The 16,750-nt window shown below is 44.0% G+C and overlaps 1 protein-coding gene across 2 annotated transcripts in view; it reads right to left on the reverse strand.

The window, feature by feature from the left end:
- Positions 1–2,223: 2,223 nt before the first annotated feature.
- tnfaip8l3 (tumor necrosis factor, alpha-induced protein 8-like 3) overlaps positions 2,224–16,750 on the reverse strand; it is a 64,264-nt gene continuing 49,737 nt past the window's right edge. Inside the window, exons 1-2 of one of the 2 annotated variants that reach the window (XM_070859322.1) lie at positions 4,767–4,852; positions 2,224–3,017 (exon numbers count right to left, since the gene is read on the reverse strand). In XM_070859322.1, the coding sequence (XP_070715423.1) occupies positions 2,452–2,952 (501 nt within the window). In that variant the 5' untranslated portion in view covers positions 2,953–3,017; positions 4,767–4,852 and the 3' untranslated portion in view covers positions 2,224–2,451. Of the gene's footprint in view, positions 3,018–4,766; positions 4,853–16,750 lie in introns of those variants that run through there. The other variant, XM_070859321.1, reaches the window with a different exon arrangement.

Consider the following 16,750-nt stretch of genomic DNA (forward strand, 5'->3'; position numbering starts at 1 on the left):
GTTTGAGATCCATTTTTCTTCTCTGAATCTTGTTCGCTGAGCTTCACAGAGGCTTACAAAACTTTTGGCGATGATCACCATCCCAAGCTTTCCCTCTTTCTTGCCTTAAATCCCAACTTCAATGTCCAAGACCGTGTGGCACAGAGAGAGAAACTTAGAGCAGCACATTTGATGAAGGTCATGGATTGATTGAAGGAGAGCTATATAAGAACATAAGAAATAGGTGCAGGAGTAGGCCATACGGCCCCTCGAGCCTGCTCCGCCATTTAATACGATCTTGGCTGATCCGATCATGGACTCAGGTCCACTTCCCTGCCCGCTCCCCATAACCCCTTATTCCCTTATCGGTTAAGAAAACTGTCTATCTCTGTCTTAAATTTATTCAATGTCCCAGCTTCCACAGCTCTCTGAGGCAGCGAATTCCACAGATTCACAACCTTTTGAGAAAATTTCTCATCTCAGTTTTAAATGGGCGGCCCCTTATTCTAAGATTATGTCCTCTAGTTCTAGTCTTCCCCCATCAGTGGAAACTGCATACTATAAGTAGCCCGCAGTCTGTTTACGGAGTACCATTGACTTCGGTGTTTCAATGGATTATTAGTTATGTTAGTTGTAAAGCAAGACTTAAAAAAAATATAATGATTATATAGGTTCAGTACTTCCTCATAAATGTGGTTAGACCAGACTAACATGAGGATACCTGCGTAAGAACCTAAATCTATAGACTCTGCACCTTGTTGCCCTTTGCTGTACTTGTGCCAGCAGAGATTTCAGTAACCTAGGAAACGGACTCATTGTGTATGTGCAAAAGCATTTTAAGAATAATCCAAACACAGGGTGGAGAACAAAGAACTATAAGTAGTCTTTAAAATTGAGTTTACATTTTCATTACTTGAAAACTAAGATACAGTTGCCACTCATATTACCTTGCAGGATTAAAGGTCCTCATTTAAAGAGACAGAATCGCAGCTTAATACTGGTTTTATCTTTAAACTATTCAAAAATTTGCTGGCAGTTCTTTAAGGGAAAAGAAAAATCTTGAATATTTAAAGCAGGAAAATGGCTCCTCTTTACTTGATAAAATAACTCCCCTATTGAAACTTCTACTTCACATTCTGATGACAGCATTACAATTGGTCATTTTAAGTGAGTACGCTTGTTTATTTCTTGCCTGCTGTCACACACTTTTTTTTAAGGTGCTTTTGTATTCCTCGCAAAACTTGATCCAGTTTTTAACCTTTGGATTGAGGAGCTGGTCTCCTTGGATTTGATGGCCTTTACTTTTCCACGGTACCCGAAGAGAAAGCAAGCACACCAGACCAGCCGCCTGTGTTTTTTGAATGACTAAACCTGGCTCATTATTCTGATAGCAGAATCCTGGACCTACATTTTGGAGTGTCTAAATTGCTACAGGGGAAAAAGGGAGCCAGGCTTATTTCACTAAGGCGTGCACCCGACTGAGCGAGACCAGGGCTCCCTCTGCCAGCCGCTCTCTGTGTGGAAAATCGGCTTTACTTCATCAGGCGGATCTGGAGATTTTTTGTGGTGGTGTTCAAATGATATAGTAGTTGAAGCAGGAAATGGTGCAGCTCCTGTCCAACAACAATTCCTATGAAATGACTTTCACATTTGTGATGAATGGCAGTATTACTGTTACTCTGGGCTCTGAGCCATGTATCATCTGCCTATGTATTAGAAAATAGTGTGTGTATTTCTCTCAACTTGTTCATTGAACGGCGAGATTAGGAGATTTTTTTTTTTTTAAACAGAGGGTTGTTAATGTCCTTACCAGAAAGTGGTGGAAGCACAATCTATAAAAGCTTTTAAAAGGCAACTGGATAAATATTTGGAAAGGAAAAATGTAAGAGTGCGGGGAATGGACAGGGGAACTGGGACTAAGTGGAGGGCGCTTTCAGAGAACGGGCACATGGGACTGAAGGTCCTTCTGTGCTGTGTAAGATACTCTCTTAAACCAACTAATGACATCTTTTGGCCTAAATTGTTCTTACATTTTCAGAATTGTTGGAGCAATGTTTTGTGGGTTGTTTAGCTTAATTTTCTGAATTTCAATAATACATTTTTCCAACTATAATTTAATAGCACATTACTTGGATTAAGGTGCTGGAATATACATTAGGTTCTGAAAACAGCAGTATTTAAAAATCCCATCATGTGCAAGTGAAAATGTAATTTAAGTTTTTACAAAAAGCTCTTCAACATACATTATCACAGCAGATAATTTATTCTTCCTCCGAAGCAACAAAATGGATTCACAAACTTGTTTGTTTTTAAATGCATACACTTACAGGTATAACATTCAGACAAAAGGATTCTCTGTGGCACCCAGATACAATGAAAATAGACCGTAAAACCCTTCAATGATGGTACGGATGGTCTGTGCGGACGAGCAGGAAGTCAAATGTTTTCCTGTTTTGTTTTGGGCCGTAAAGTTCAGATGATTCCTTCATCCAGCAGCTTGTTGACACCATCGCAGATTTTCTGCAGATACTCTTTGTAAACTCCATCGGGATTGTACAAATCAGACAGAAACTCCACGTCTGCAAAGAGTCTGAAGACATGGTCAATGCGTCCGTGGGATTTGGGGGTGAGATGACGCTCGATGAGTTCGTGCAGCAAGTCCTTGCATTCGTTCAGCAGCTCCGCCAGAATGCTTCTGTCAAACGTAAACTCAACCTCGTAGAAGCTGACTGCTGTCATGGCGGCCTGGTTTAATTTCTTCTTGAATTTATCCACAATCTCCACTTCGTCCTGGTTAAACTGGTTATTTCTGTAGAGAATCCCAATTTTTAAAGCAATCTTGATCAAATCCTTCAAGACCTTGTGGGCTTCCTTCTTGTCGTTTGTGTACTCTCTGGTGACTTTGTACAGCTCATCCAGGATGTCGCTGCTTGTGTCGTCAATGAGCATATTGGCCACGGCCTTGGTGGCCATCTTGCTGAGAATCTTTTTCTGAGCTTGCAGGGCCAAGCTTTTGGAGTTGAAGATTTCAGTTCCCACTGTGAAAATAAAGGAATAAAACCACTGATCATAAAGGACTTTCATGAGATAGAGTTACAGAGCTACATAGTCTTCAGCACAGACGCATGCCATTCTGCCCCACTGGTCTATGCTGGCATCTATGCTCCACACAAGCCTCCTCCAACTAACCCCATCAACATATCTTTCTATTCCTTTCTCCCTCATATGCTTATCTAGCTTCCCTTTAAATGCATCTGTGCTATTCGCCTCAACCGCTCTAAGAATTAGGAGCAGGAGGAGGCCATTCGGCCCCTTGAGCCTGCTCTGTCATTCAATAATCTTCTGATCTGCTGATTTACCTCATCCACTTTCCTGCACTGTCCCCATATCCCTTGATTCCCTTAATACTCAAAAATCTATCAATCTCTCTTGAATATACTGAAAGACTGAGCTTGCACAGCCCTCTGGGGTAGAGAATTCCAAAGATTCACCACCCTCTGAGTGAAGAAGTTTCTCCTCATCTCAGTCCTAAATGGCCGACCCCTTATTCTGAAACCCTGACCCCTGGTTCTAGACTCCCCAGCCCGGGGAAACATCCTCCCTGGAACTACCCTGCCAAGCCCTGTAAGAAATCTGTGTGTTTCAATGAGATCACACCTCATTCTTCTAAACTCTAGGGAATATAGGCCTAGTCCACTCAATCTCTCCTCATAGGACAATCCCCCCATCCCAGGAATCAGTCTGGTGAACCTTCGGTGCACTCCCTCTATGGTAAGTATATCCTTCCTGTAAGAATTTTGTATGTGGTAGCACTTTACCCAGTCTTTAGGTGAAGAAGTTTCTCTCGAATTCTCTATTGGATTTATTAGTTACTTATGACCTTTTTATGATAGATGTAGATGGGAAGCCTATGTTTAGCTCAGTGTGGCTCATTGACCCTAAAAAACCTATTGTTCCCCACACTTCTCACAGCTTCCAACTGTTTCTTGAGTGGTCGCACGCTAGTTCCAATTGACTATCCTACTTGGAAGTCTACTCCGTGTGTTGATCACTCTTCCTGGATATCAGACCTGGATTGGCCAGTTGGAACCTGTGACACACCCACCTTGTACAACCGGCACGGTTTAGCTTGAAGTAATGTTCTAAGTTTATCTTTTGGCAACAATACCTTATTGTTGAATTACCAGAAGGAATCTCGTGATGCTAATGCTCTGATGTATAACAATATTAGTAAAACAAAAATATAAAACCCTGAATGATGGAAACCTGAAATAAAAACAAAAATATTGCTGGAACTACACAACAGGTTAATCAACATCTGTAAGAAAGACACTTAATATTTGGGACGTTTCTCTTTATCAGAACCTGTATCATATTCTGACTTCCTAATAGATAAACTAAAAATGAGATTGATATTTAGAAAAGTGGAATATAGTATAAAAAAAATAAAGGATATAGGAGAGGGGTAGGAGAGGGGGGGGGGGGAGGCAAGAATCGAATACTTAGGAGTTGAACTTTGGTATCGCTGTTTTTGAGGCGGTATCAGCGCCTGAGTGCTGATTTTACCGTCAGGCGTTAGGTGCGGGCTCAAACTGCCAAATTAGTTTTTTAATGCCCAAAGGTGAGAGAACAGTGCTAAAAGTGGCGTTGCTCACTCATCCGCGGGCGGGAGCTCAGAAGACCGACTGAATTTCGCAACGGGAAGCTGCCGCCATGCTAGGAAAAAGCTTCTGCACTCTTTAAAACTAATGAAAACACGCAGAAGTAAATAAAGAAAAAAAACTTACCTTTCTTTCTGGCTGATTCCACTCACGGACCGCTGTTTAACCACCACTTTTTCCTGGCTGTACAACCACCTGCCGGTACAGCAGCCGTACAAAGCAAATATCGCGACAGAGGCGTCAAAGATGCGTCGTACGCTGGATGATATCACCACGCGGATGGCATTAGCCGGTGCAGCATTGCCTCTTGGCACCTCTGCCAAAGAGCCCACTCAATTTCAGCCGGGGCGTGGACGCCGCTTCACCACGACGGTGGGCCTTTGCCGCCTACTACCGGCGGTAACTGGCGGCGTTCACAACCGAATTTGGACCCCTAAGATGAGACCGAAAGGGGAGTAGCTGATGTTGTATTTACCGTACGCTTCTGTGTCACATCAGCTCCGATGATGATGGCAGTGCTGAAAGGTTAAGGAAGCCGTGCCACTCGCTCCAGAGCCACTGAAGACACTTGTACATTAAAGGAGTGCAGCTGACAGTAGACTCACCATTATCCAGCCATCAGCTGCACTTCCAAGTTTAACAATGTGACCTGCCGGGAACCTCTGTGAAAATGTGGATCTACAAATCTGCTATTGGATTAAGGCCTCCAGAAAACTAAACATGCGGAGCTGGCTTTGCACATTTGAACTCCGCTAAAAATCATCTCCATATTTCACACTAGAACACAACAGGCTGATGGAAACTGGCACTCGCTGCATTTAAAATGACAAGAATGGGGCATCCATTTAATCTTCACGTGAACACAAAAAAAAAGAGCAAATTTGCCTTAAAGATAATGTTTCCTGGTTGACCTCTGGTCAGAGATGTACCAAGTGGTCAGCTTGCGTATATGGACCAGGGGCAATATTTTTTGCTCACTATCTGCAGGGAACATTCGCAGCCAGAAGGGAAGGGTCCAGCAGCCAGAAAACAAAGTTGTGCCTTTCAAGCAATTAATTGTACATGCATGTGGCTGTCGGTATACTAGAAATGGGTTTACCAATGATGCACTTTACATAGTACAGGCAACTCTCGATTATCCGGGTCCCTTGGGAATTGGGCTGTGTCAGGTAAACGGTTTCTCCGTTAGAGCGAGTTGACATTACAGTTAATGCTTACAGTACTGCAGGTGTGCTCTAACCAATAGCTGTAGCGTATCTTCTAATCTTTGAATTCTAGTTCTCTAGATCTAAAGATCATTAGGTTTGTTGATTACTTCCTGTAATTGTTAATTCATTAAAAATGCCATGATGGGAGGCAGTGGAACTGCGTGGGAGCAGCAGCGGGAGCTGAGACAGGGTGCAGCGCTCAATAGCAGCACAGCAAGTGCAGGCTCGACAGAGGCAGTGGACCTGTGTGCGAGCCGCAGCGGGAGCTGAGGCAAGGCAGAGCGCTGAAAAGCAAGGCTCAACAGGCAACATTCGAAAGGAACATCAGAGTTTCAAAGTGACGTTGGCAGTGCGCGCACACATGGAATTTTAAATGCTGTTACAACGGTTTCCCGTTGCATCTGTGTGCGGAGAATCGAGAGTTGCTTGTATTTACAGCACAGAAATAGCCCATTTGGCCCAACAGCTCTATGCCATTGTTTATTCTCCACACGAGCCCCTTCCCACCCTTTCTAATCCAATCCCAGCAACAGATCCTTTTATTTCTTTCTCTTGTACTTATTTAGCTTCGCCTTAAATGCATCTGTTATTCTCCTCAAATACTCCTTGTGGTGGCAAGTTCCACATTCTAGCCACTCTGAGTACAGAAGTTTCTCCTGAATTCCTTATTGGATTTATTGGTGACAATCTTATATTTATGGCCCTTAGTTTTCACCCCCACAAGTGGAAACATCTTCTCTACGTCTACCCTATCGAACCCCTTCATAATCCTAAAGACCTCTATCAGGTCACCCCTCAGCCTTCTCTTTCCTGATAGTTATAACCTCTCAGTTCTGGTATCATCTTTGTAAATCTTTTTTGCACCCTCTCTGATGCCTCTATATCCTTAGTGTAATATGGAGAGCAGAACTGAGCGCAGTTGTTGTCAATAGGCTGCAGATACATGATGTTGGTAGAATTTCTGACCACCAGTAATGTTCCTGTCAGCTCAAACAGGGCCTGTGGGATCAGGAAATTTACGCTTTTCAATGTCACCTGGTCTCCACTTGAACCTTCCTTCAAATTTCTATCCGTAATGCCAGCGCTTTGTACTTGCATGTCCTTTATGTAAAAGAAAGGAACTCCCAGTCTTTTAGCAAAAGTCTCGACCATCAGTAATTCTGAACATTGACAAGCTGTAAACAGATAAATGCTCCGAGGGCAGAGGGTTTACAGAAGATGCAGGAAATGTTTGTTAATAGAAGAGCAGCTGGATCATTGTCTACAAAAGATGCGATAGGCCAACTGTATAAAAAGGATTTGGGGGAGTTCAGCAAAACAGGACCATCCATAAAGAGGAGGCGGGTCTGTAAAGTTGCTTCCAGGACACCACAGCTCAGGGAGCAACAGTATACCAGAGTGTGTTTTGGAAAATTAGCTTAAAATTGGCATTTAACGCAGCACAATTTGAGTATTTGGTGATGCAAGATGAAAGGGTATATGCCAGGTAGCTGATACCAGAGCCAGATCTGCCATTATGCCGCCGTCCTTACAGTTCAAGACCTGGTATGCCATTTGGCAATAACTGAGATCACCTGCTTCCACAAACTCTGGGTCAGGACGGAGGCAGTCACAAAGCTGTCTCATCTGCTATAAGTGTCAGCTGTGGCTCAGTGGGTAGCACTCTCGCCTCTGAGTCAGAAGGTTGTTGGTTCAAGTCCCACTCAAGAGACCTGAGCACAAAAATCTCGGCTGATATTCCAGTGGGAGCACAACATTGTTGGAGGTGCCGTCTTTCGGATGAGGCGTTAAACCGAGGCTACGTCTGCCCTCTCAAGTGAACGTAAAAGATCCCATGGCACTATTTCGAAGAAGAGCAGGAGAGTTATCCCTGGTATCCTGGCAGATATTTATCTCTCAATCAAAATAACCCCAAAAAAAACAGATTATCTGGTCATTATCACATTGCTGTTTGTGCGCAAATTGGCTGCCGCGTTTTCTACATTACAACAGTGGCTACGCTCCAAAAGTATTTCATTGGCTGTAAAGAGCTTTGAGATGTCCGGTGGTCGTGAACGACGCTATATAAATACAAGTCTTTTATACAGATGCCTTCACAGACAACAGGCACTGCCAATGTGAATCAAGTGTCCTCAACTGCGATGCCTCCACCTCATTCCAGTCTTGCACAGGGTTGATTTGCAATCTATCCAATTTGCTGCCCACACATGTATCACAGAGGGACTGATATGTTGTTCAGCAGTCCCAGCTCTTATTGCTCTTTTTCTATTGACTATCAAAGGCAGCATGGTACATATTTTACTGAACTGTTCGACTCTTCAAAATCCAGGGAGTCACTGATGACATCCATGTGGCCAAAAATGCGGGTTCACTGTTTCAGCTTGTTGAAGGAGCAACAAGTGCCCCAGAGTTCATGGCGAAAATGGAGATTAGTCATGACATGTTGTAAAGACTGGAGTATTTAAATATTCATAAAACATCAGGATCAGTTGGAATGAATCCAAGAGTCCTTGAGGAACTGAGTAGAAGTAAAGGAAGCTGTAACTGATTTTTTTGCATGTTTTAATGAACACGGGAGCAGTACCAGAAAATAAGAAATGAGCTATTCGTGCTATTTTTTTTAACAAGGTCCGAAGCATGGGCCTGGGAATTGCCTTAAAGGGAATGTTCACTGGACTGATTCCTGGGGTGGGGGAATTGTCCGATTAGGAGAGATTGAGTGGACTTGGCCTATATTCCCTAGAGTTTAGAAGAATGAGAGGTGATCTAATTGAACCATATAAAATCCTTACAGGGCTTGACAGGGTAGATGCTGGAAGAATGTTTCCCCTGGCTGGGGAGTCTAGAACCAGAGGTCACAGTCTCAGAATAAGGGGTCAGCCATTTAGGACTGACACGAGGAAAAATTTCTTCACTCAAAGATTGGTGAATCTTTGGAATTCTCTACTTCAAAGAGCTGTGGATGCTCAGTCTATATTCAAGACAGAGATGGATAGATTTTTGAATATTAAGGGAACTAAGGGATATGGGGATAGTGTGGGAAGGAGGAGTTAAGGTAGAAGATCAGTCATGATCTTACTGAATGGTGGAGCAGGCTCGAAAGGCTGAATGGCCTGCTCCTGCTATTTCTTATGCTCTTATGTTTTACAGGCCTCTTAGTTTAGCGCCCATTGACAGCAAAACATTGGCGTCTAATACGAAAGAACCAATTAAAATACACTTAAAGACCAACATTCATTTTTGAAAGGCAGTTTATAGCTAATAAATGTAATGGGAATAAACCCAAGATTATTTGCTTGGAACTTACCGAGACGATCTAATCTGGAGTCTGAATAATAACGTACTTATTTTAAACGTGTTTCCTCCTCCTTTATAATTCAAGATTGAATGAAAAGCAAAACATTTATTAAGGTTTAAAACAACAATATATGTAGCAGTTCAGCATCTAGCAAGCTCCATCTTCAGTCTGCGCTCGGTAGTCTGCCTTAAACCGATCGTTGAATTTATATGTTGCTCGGTATTGATTGTTTAGGAAGTTTGTGTAAATTGCATGTGAAAACTGGCAAGTAGAATCAAAAAAAAACAAAGATGTTTTACAATTACATAAAGAGCAAGAAGATAACTAAGGAAAGGATAGGGCCTATTAGGGACCAAAATGGTGATCAATGTGTGGAGGCGGAGGATGTGGATAAGGTACTAAATGAACACTTTGCGGCTGTCTTCACAAAAGTGGGGGACAATGCCGACGTTGAAGTTCAGGAGGATGATACTGAAATATTAGACGTGATAAATATAGTAAAATTGGTTAGTTTTAAGAGGTTTAGCATCCTTGAAAGTAGATAAATTGCCACGACCGGATTAAATATATCCCGAAGCTACTTAAGGAAGCAAGGGAGGAAATTGCGGAGGCTCTGACCATCATTTTTCAATCCTCCCTGGCTACAGGAGTGGTGCCAGAGGATTAGAGAACTGCTAACGTTGTACTATTGTTTAAAAATGGAGGAAGGGATAAACTGAGTAATTGCAGGCCTGTTAGTTTAACCTCAGTGGTGGGCAAATTACTGGAACAAATTCTGAGGGACAGTATAAACCTTCATTTAGAAAGACACAGATTAGTCAAGGACAGTCAGCATGGATTTGTTAAGGGCAGGTCGTGTCTGACTAACTTGATTAAGTTCTTTGGGGAGATAACAAGAAGCGTCGATGAGGGCAGTACGTTTAATGTAGTCTACATGGATTTTAGTGAGGCTTTTGACAAAGTCAGACATGGCAGGCTGATCAAAAAAGTAAAAGCCCATGGGATCCAAGGGAGAGCGGCAAATTGGATACAAAATTGGCTCAGTGACGGGAAGCAAAGGGTAATGGTTGCTGGGTGTATTTGTGATTGGAAGGCTGTTTCCAGTGGGGTTCCACAGGATTCAGTACTCGGTCCTTTCCTTTTTGTAGTATATATTAATGATTTAGACTTAAATGTAGGGGGCATGATCAATAAATTTGCAGACGAGACAAAAAATCGGCCGTGTGGTTGACAGTAAGGAATCTCGAGACTGCAGGAAGATATCGATGAACTGGTCAGTTGGGCAGAAAAGTGGAAAATAGAACTCAATCCGGAAAAGTGTGAGGTAATGCATTTGGGGAGGGGCAACAAGGCAAGGGAATACATAATAAATGGGAGGATACTGAGAGGTGTAGAGGAACTGGAGTATATGTCCACAGATCCCTAAAGGTAGTGGACAGATAGATTAGGGAGTTTAAAAATGTGTACAGAATGCTTTCCTTTATTAGCCGAGGCATAGAATACAAGAGCAGGGAAGGAATACAAAGCAGGTTCGAGGAGCAGGAGTCTGGGGAGTCGGAGGCCTATAAAAGGCCCAGCAGTTCGAGAGGCGGGAGTTCGAGGAGCGGGAGTCCGGGGAGTCGGAGGCCTATAAAAGGCCCGGCAGTTCGAGAGGCGGGAGTTCGAGGAGCGGGAGTCGGAGACCTATAAAAGGCCCGGCAGTTCGAGAGGCGGGAGTTCGAGGAGCGGGAGTCGGAGACCTATAAAAGGCCCGGCAGTTCGAGAGGTGGCAGTTCGAGGAGCGGGAGTCAGAGGCCTATAAAAGGCCCGGCAGTTCGAGAGGTGGCAGTTCGAGGAGCGGGAGTCGGAGGCCTATAAAAGGCCCGGCAGTTTGAGAGACCAACTGGTGCAGGTGCAGGGGCAGAAGGTAAACAAAGAAATAGAAAGAAATCGAAAGGTGACATCACAGCCAAAGGGGTAAGTGATTGGCTGGTGATTGGCGAGTAGTTTTTCTTTTTCTTTTTCAATAGGTAACCTTTATCATTGTTGTTGCCAAATTAAGTTAATCTAAGGGTTAAGTCAAGACAGGAGAGCGCGGATACGTGTCATACTCCTCCTGTGCTATGTGGGAACTCAAGGACGCTTCCAGTATCCCTGATGCCTACATGTGCAGGAAGTGTGTCCTGCTGCAGCTCCTGACCGACGTTGCGGCACTGGAGCTGCGGGTGGACTCACTCTGGAACATCTGCGATGCTGAGGATGCCTTGAATAGCACGTTTAGTGAGTTGGTCATACCGCAGGTAAAGATTACACAGACATAAGGGAATGGATGACCAACAGGAAGAGCAGTGGAAGGAAGGTAGTGCAGAGGTCCCCTGCGGTCATCCCCCTCCAAAACAGATACACTGTTTTGGGTGCTGCTGGGGTGGGATGACTCATCAGGGGAGGGCAGCAGCAGCCAAGTCCATGGCACCGTGGGTGGCTCTGCTGCACAGGAGGACAGAAAAAGCGTGGGAGAGCTATAGTGGTAGGGGATTCTATTGTAAGGGGAATAGATAGACGTTTCTGCGGCCGTAATCGAGACTCCAGGATGATATGTTGTCTCCCTGGTGCAAGGGTCAAGGATGTCTCGGAGCGGTTGCAGGACATTTTGGAGGGGGAGGGTGAACAGCCAGTTTTTGTGGTGCATATAGGTACCAACGATATAGGTAAAAAATGGGATGAGGTCCTACAAGTTGAATTTAGGAAGCTAGGAATTAAATTAAAAAGTAGGACCTCAAAAGGTAGTAATCTCAGGATTGCTACCAGTGCCACATGATAGTCAGAGTAGGAATCGCAGGATAGCTCAGATGAATATGTGGCTTGAGGAGTGGTGCAGAAGGGAGGGATTCAAATTCCTGGGACATTGGAACCGGTTCTGGGGGAGGTGGGACCAGTACAAACCGGACGGTCTGCACCTGGGCAGGACCGGAACCAATGTCCTAGGTGGAGTGTTTGCTAGTGCTGTTGGGGAGGGGTTAAACTAATATGGCAGAGGGATGGGAACCTATGCAGGGAGACAGAGAGAAGTAGAATGGGGGCAGAAGCAAAAGATAGAAAGAAGAAAAGTAAACGTGGAGGGCAGAGAAACCCAAGGCAAAAATCAAAAAGGGCCACATTACAGCAAAATCTAAAGGGGCAAAGTATGTTAGAAAGACGAGCCTGAAGGCTCTGTGCCTCAATGCGAGGAGTATTCATAATAAGGTGGATGAATTAACTGCACAGGCAGCAATTAATGAATATGATATAATTGGGATCATGGAGACATGGCTCCAGGATGACCAAGGCAGGGAACTCAACATCCAGGAAGGATAGACCAAAGGAAAAGGAGGTGGGGTAGCCTTGCTGGTTAAAGAGGAAATTAACGCAATAGTAAAGAAGGACATTAGCTTGGATGATGTGGAATCTGTATGGCTGGAGCTGCGGAATACCAAAGGGCAGAAAACGCTAGTGAGAGTTGTGTACAGACCACCAAAGAGTAGTAGTGAGGTTGGGGACAGCATAAAACAAGAAATTAGGGATGCGTGCAATAAAGGTACAGCAGTTATCATGGGTGACTTTAATCTACATATAGATTGGGCTAACCAAACTGGTAACAATACGGTGGAGGAGGATTTCCTGGAGTGTATTAGGGATGGTTTTCTAGACCAATATGTTGTGGAACCAACTAGAGGGCTGGCTATCCTAGACTGGGTGATGTGTAATGAGAAAGGACTAATTAGCAATCTTGTTTTGCAAAGCCCCTTGGGGAAGAGTGACCATAATATGGTAGAATTCTTTATTAAGATAGAGAGTGACACAGTTAATTCAGAGACTAGGGTCCTGAACTTAAGGAAAAGTAACTTCGATGGTATGACACATGAATTGGCTAGAATAGACTGGCAAATGACACTTGAAGGGTTGACGGTGGATAGGCAATGGCAAACATTTAAAGATCACATGGATGAACTTCAACAATTGTACATCCCTGTCTGGAGTAAAAATAAAACGGGGAAGGTGGCTCAACCGTGGCTAACAAGGGAAATTAAGGAAGTGTTAAAACCAAGGAAGGGGCATATAAATTGGTCAGAAAAAGCAGCAAACCTGAGGACTGGGAGAAATTTAGAATTCAGCAGAGGAGGACAAAGGGTTTAATTAGAAGGGGGAAAATAGAGTATGAGAAGAAGCTTGCCAGGAACATAAAAACTGACTGCAAAAGCATCTATAGATATGTGAAGAGAAAAAGATTAGTGAAGACAAACGTAGGTCCCTTGCAGTCAGATTCAGGTGAATTTATAGGGGGAACAAAGAAATGGCAGACCAGTTGAACAAATACTTTGGTTCTGTCTTCATGAAGGAAGACACAAATAACCTTACGGAAATACTAGGGGACCGAGGATCTAGTGAAAAGAAGGAACGGAAGGATATCCTTATTAGTTGGGAAATTGATGGGATTGAAGGCTGATAAGTCCCCTGGACCTGATAGTCTGCATCCCAGAGTATTTAAGGAAGTGGCCCTAGAAATAGTGGATGCATTGGTGATCATTTTCCAACAGTATCGACTCTGGATCAGTTCCTATGGACTGGAGAGTAGCTAATGTAACTCCACTTTTTTTTTAAAAAAGGAGGGAGAGAGAAAATGGGTAATTATAGACCGGTTAGCCTGACATCAGTAGTGGGAAAAATGTTGGAATCAATTATTAAAGATGAAATAGCAGCGCATTTGGAAAGCAGTGACAGGATCGGTCCAAGTCAGCATGGATTTATGAAAGGGAAATCATGCTTGACAAATCTTCTGGAATTTTTTGAGGATGTAACTAGCAGAGTGGACACGGGAGAACCAGTGGATGTGGTGTATTTGGACTTTCAAAAGGCTTTTGACAAGGTTCCACACGAGATTGGTGTGCAAAATTAAAGCACATGATATTAGGGATAATGTACTGACGTGGATAGAGAACTGGTTGGCAGTCAGGATAAATGGATCCTTTTCAGAATGGCAGGCAGTGACTAGTGGGGTGCCGCAGGGCTCAGTGCTGGGACCCCAGCTATTTACAATATACACTAATGATTTAGATGAAGGAATTGAGTGTAATATCTCTAAGTTTCCAGATGACACTAAACTGGGTGGTGGTGTGAGCTGTGAAGAAGATGCTAAGAGGCTGCAGGGTGACTTGGACAGGTTAGGTGAGTGGGCAAATGCATGGCAGATGCAGTATAATGTGGATAAATGTGAGGTTATCCACTTTGGTGGCAAAAACCCAAAAGCAGAATATTATCTGAATGGCGGCAGATTAGGAAAAGGGGAGGTGCAACGAGACCTGGGTGTCATGGTACATCAGTCGTTGAAAGTTGGCATGCAGGTACAGCAGGCGGTGAAGAAGGCAAATGGTATGTTGGCCTTCATAGCTAGGGGATTTGAGTATAGGAGCAGGGAGGTCTTACTGCAGTTGTACAGGGCCTTGGTGAGGCCTCACCTGGACTATTGTTCAATTTTGGTCTCCTAATCTGAGGAAGGAAGTTCTTGCTATTGAGGGAGTGCAGCGAAGGTTCACTAGACTGATTCCCGGGATGGCAGGACTGACATATGAGGAGAGACTGGATCGACTGGGCCTGTATTCACTGGAATTTAGAAGGATGAGAGGGGATCTCATAGAAATTTATAAGATTCTGACGGGACTGGACAGGTTAGATACAGGAAGAATGTTCCCGATGTTGGGGAAGTCCGGAACCGGGAGACACAGTCGAAGGATAAGGCGTAAGCCATTTAGGACTGAGATGAGGAGAAACTTCTTCACTCAGAGTTGTTAACCTGTGGAATTCCCTACCACAGAGAGTTGTTGATGCCAGTTCATTGGATATATTCAAGAGGGAGTTAGATATGGTCCTTACAGCTAAAGGGATCAAGGGGTATGGAGAGAAAGCAGGAAAGGGGTATTGAGGTGAATGATCAGCTAAAATCTTATTGAATGGTGGTGCAGGCTTGAAGGGCCGAATGGCCTACTCCTGCACCTATTTTCTATGTTTCTATGTATGCTAGAACTGTATACAGCACTAATTAGGCCATAGCTTGGGTACAGTTCTGGTCACCACGTTACTGGAAAGATGTGATTGTACTCGAAAGGGTGCAGAGGAGATTTACGAGGTTGTTGCCTGGACTGGAAAACTTTAGCTCTGAGGAAAGATTGGATAGGCTGGCGTTGTTTTCCTTGGAACAGAGGAGGCTGAGGGGAGATCTAATTGAGGTATATAAAATTATGAGGGGCCTAGTTAGAGTGGATAGGAAGGACCTATTTCCCTTAGCAGAGGGGTCAATAACCAGGAGGCATAGATTTAAAACAGTTGGTAGAAGGATTAAAGAGGAGATGAGGAAACGTTTCTTCACCCAGAGGGTGTTGGGGGTCTGGAACTCACTGCCTGAAAGGGTGGTAGAGGCAGAAACCCTCATTACATTCGAAAGGTGTGCACTTAAAGAGCCGTAACCTACAGGGCTACGGACCTAGTGCCGTAAGGTGGGATTCGGTTGGGTAACTCTTTTTCGACCGGCACGGACAAGATGGACCGAATGGCGCCCTTCTGTGATGTAATTTTCTATGGTTCTATGAAATAATAGCATTGACTGAAGTGAGGGAATTCAGTAAGGCTGATAACATGATGTTGCGCGTGTGCTGTATTATCCAGCAGGGAGACCAAAGCCCGAGACCAAAGCCCTGCAGCATGCCCAAGATACTCGGCACCCCAAAATGTTGTTGGCCGGTAAGTAACTTTCCAGGAGCCTCTGCACAAACTGCTCATTAATGCTCCAGGAAATAGTTAAATGAAGGAATTGCTCCATGCTGTGACTGGGGCACTTGGAAAGAATGCTTCTGGTGGGGAAGAAGATGCATTTTTATCTGAGGAGGCTCTCCTCTTGATACAGGGTCACCCTTATTCATTGCTTCAGTGGCCTTTTTGTTTTTAACCTTCACTGATTGATTAAATCCTGCTGCAAACAGCAATGATCAGGCACCCAACAGGCCTCACACGCCCCTGGCACACCATGCACTACACACTGGAAACAGCCAAATAATCTTTAAATCAGCTGACATCACATTGTGGCGGGAGGCCAGCTTGTCTGGTTGCAGACAAGGCCAGCACCTAGTGCAGCATTCCTGGCCCCTGTAAATACACGCACTATAGTATTAGAGCAGTAGGATAACTCACTGCTCCAGACCTGTCTGCATTCCCAGTTTCGTGCAGGGATGCACATGGGATGAATACAACATCGAAGAATCTCTTTTGATAGTAAATAATCGATTAATATCAATAATATTATCTATATTCAAAGTACCAGAATCAGATTCTAGCACCAATGGTCATTACTAATGAGTAGGACTTTATTAATGAGCAGCTCTTTCACACCACGATGACAAGATGAATGCAGCTGAGGGGGGCCATTTGTCCCATCTTAGCTCATCCATTCAACAAGGCAAAGCCTGTAGTTCCCCATCATGCCATCCTAACCAGTTCTTGAACTACTAAGGTTTTTGCCTCCACATCTCTTCCCAGGAAGTCCATTCCCTGAGACACTCCACTCCGTACTCCCCTCCTCCTTCACTCTAACACTATTC

Source organism: Pristiophorus japonicus, chromosome 17, assembly GCF_044704955.1.
Source record: "Pristiophorus japonicus isolate sPriJap1 chromosome 17, sPriJap1.hap1, whole genome shotgun sequence".
In the NCBI taxonomy this organism is placed as follows: Eukaryota; Metazoa; Chordata; class Chondrichthyes; family Pristiophoridae; genus Pristiophorus; species Pristiophorus japonicus.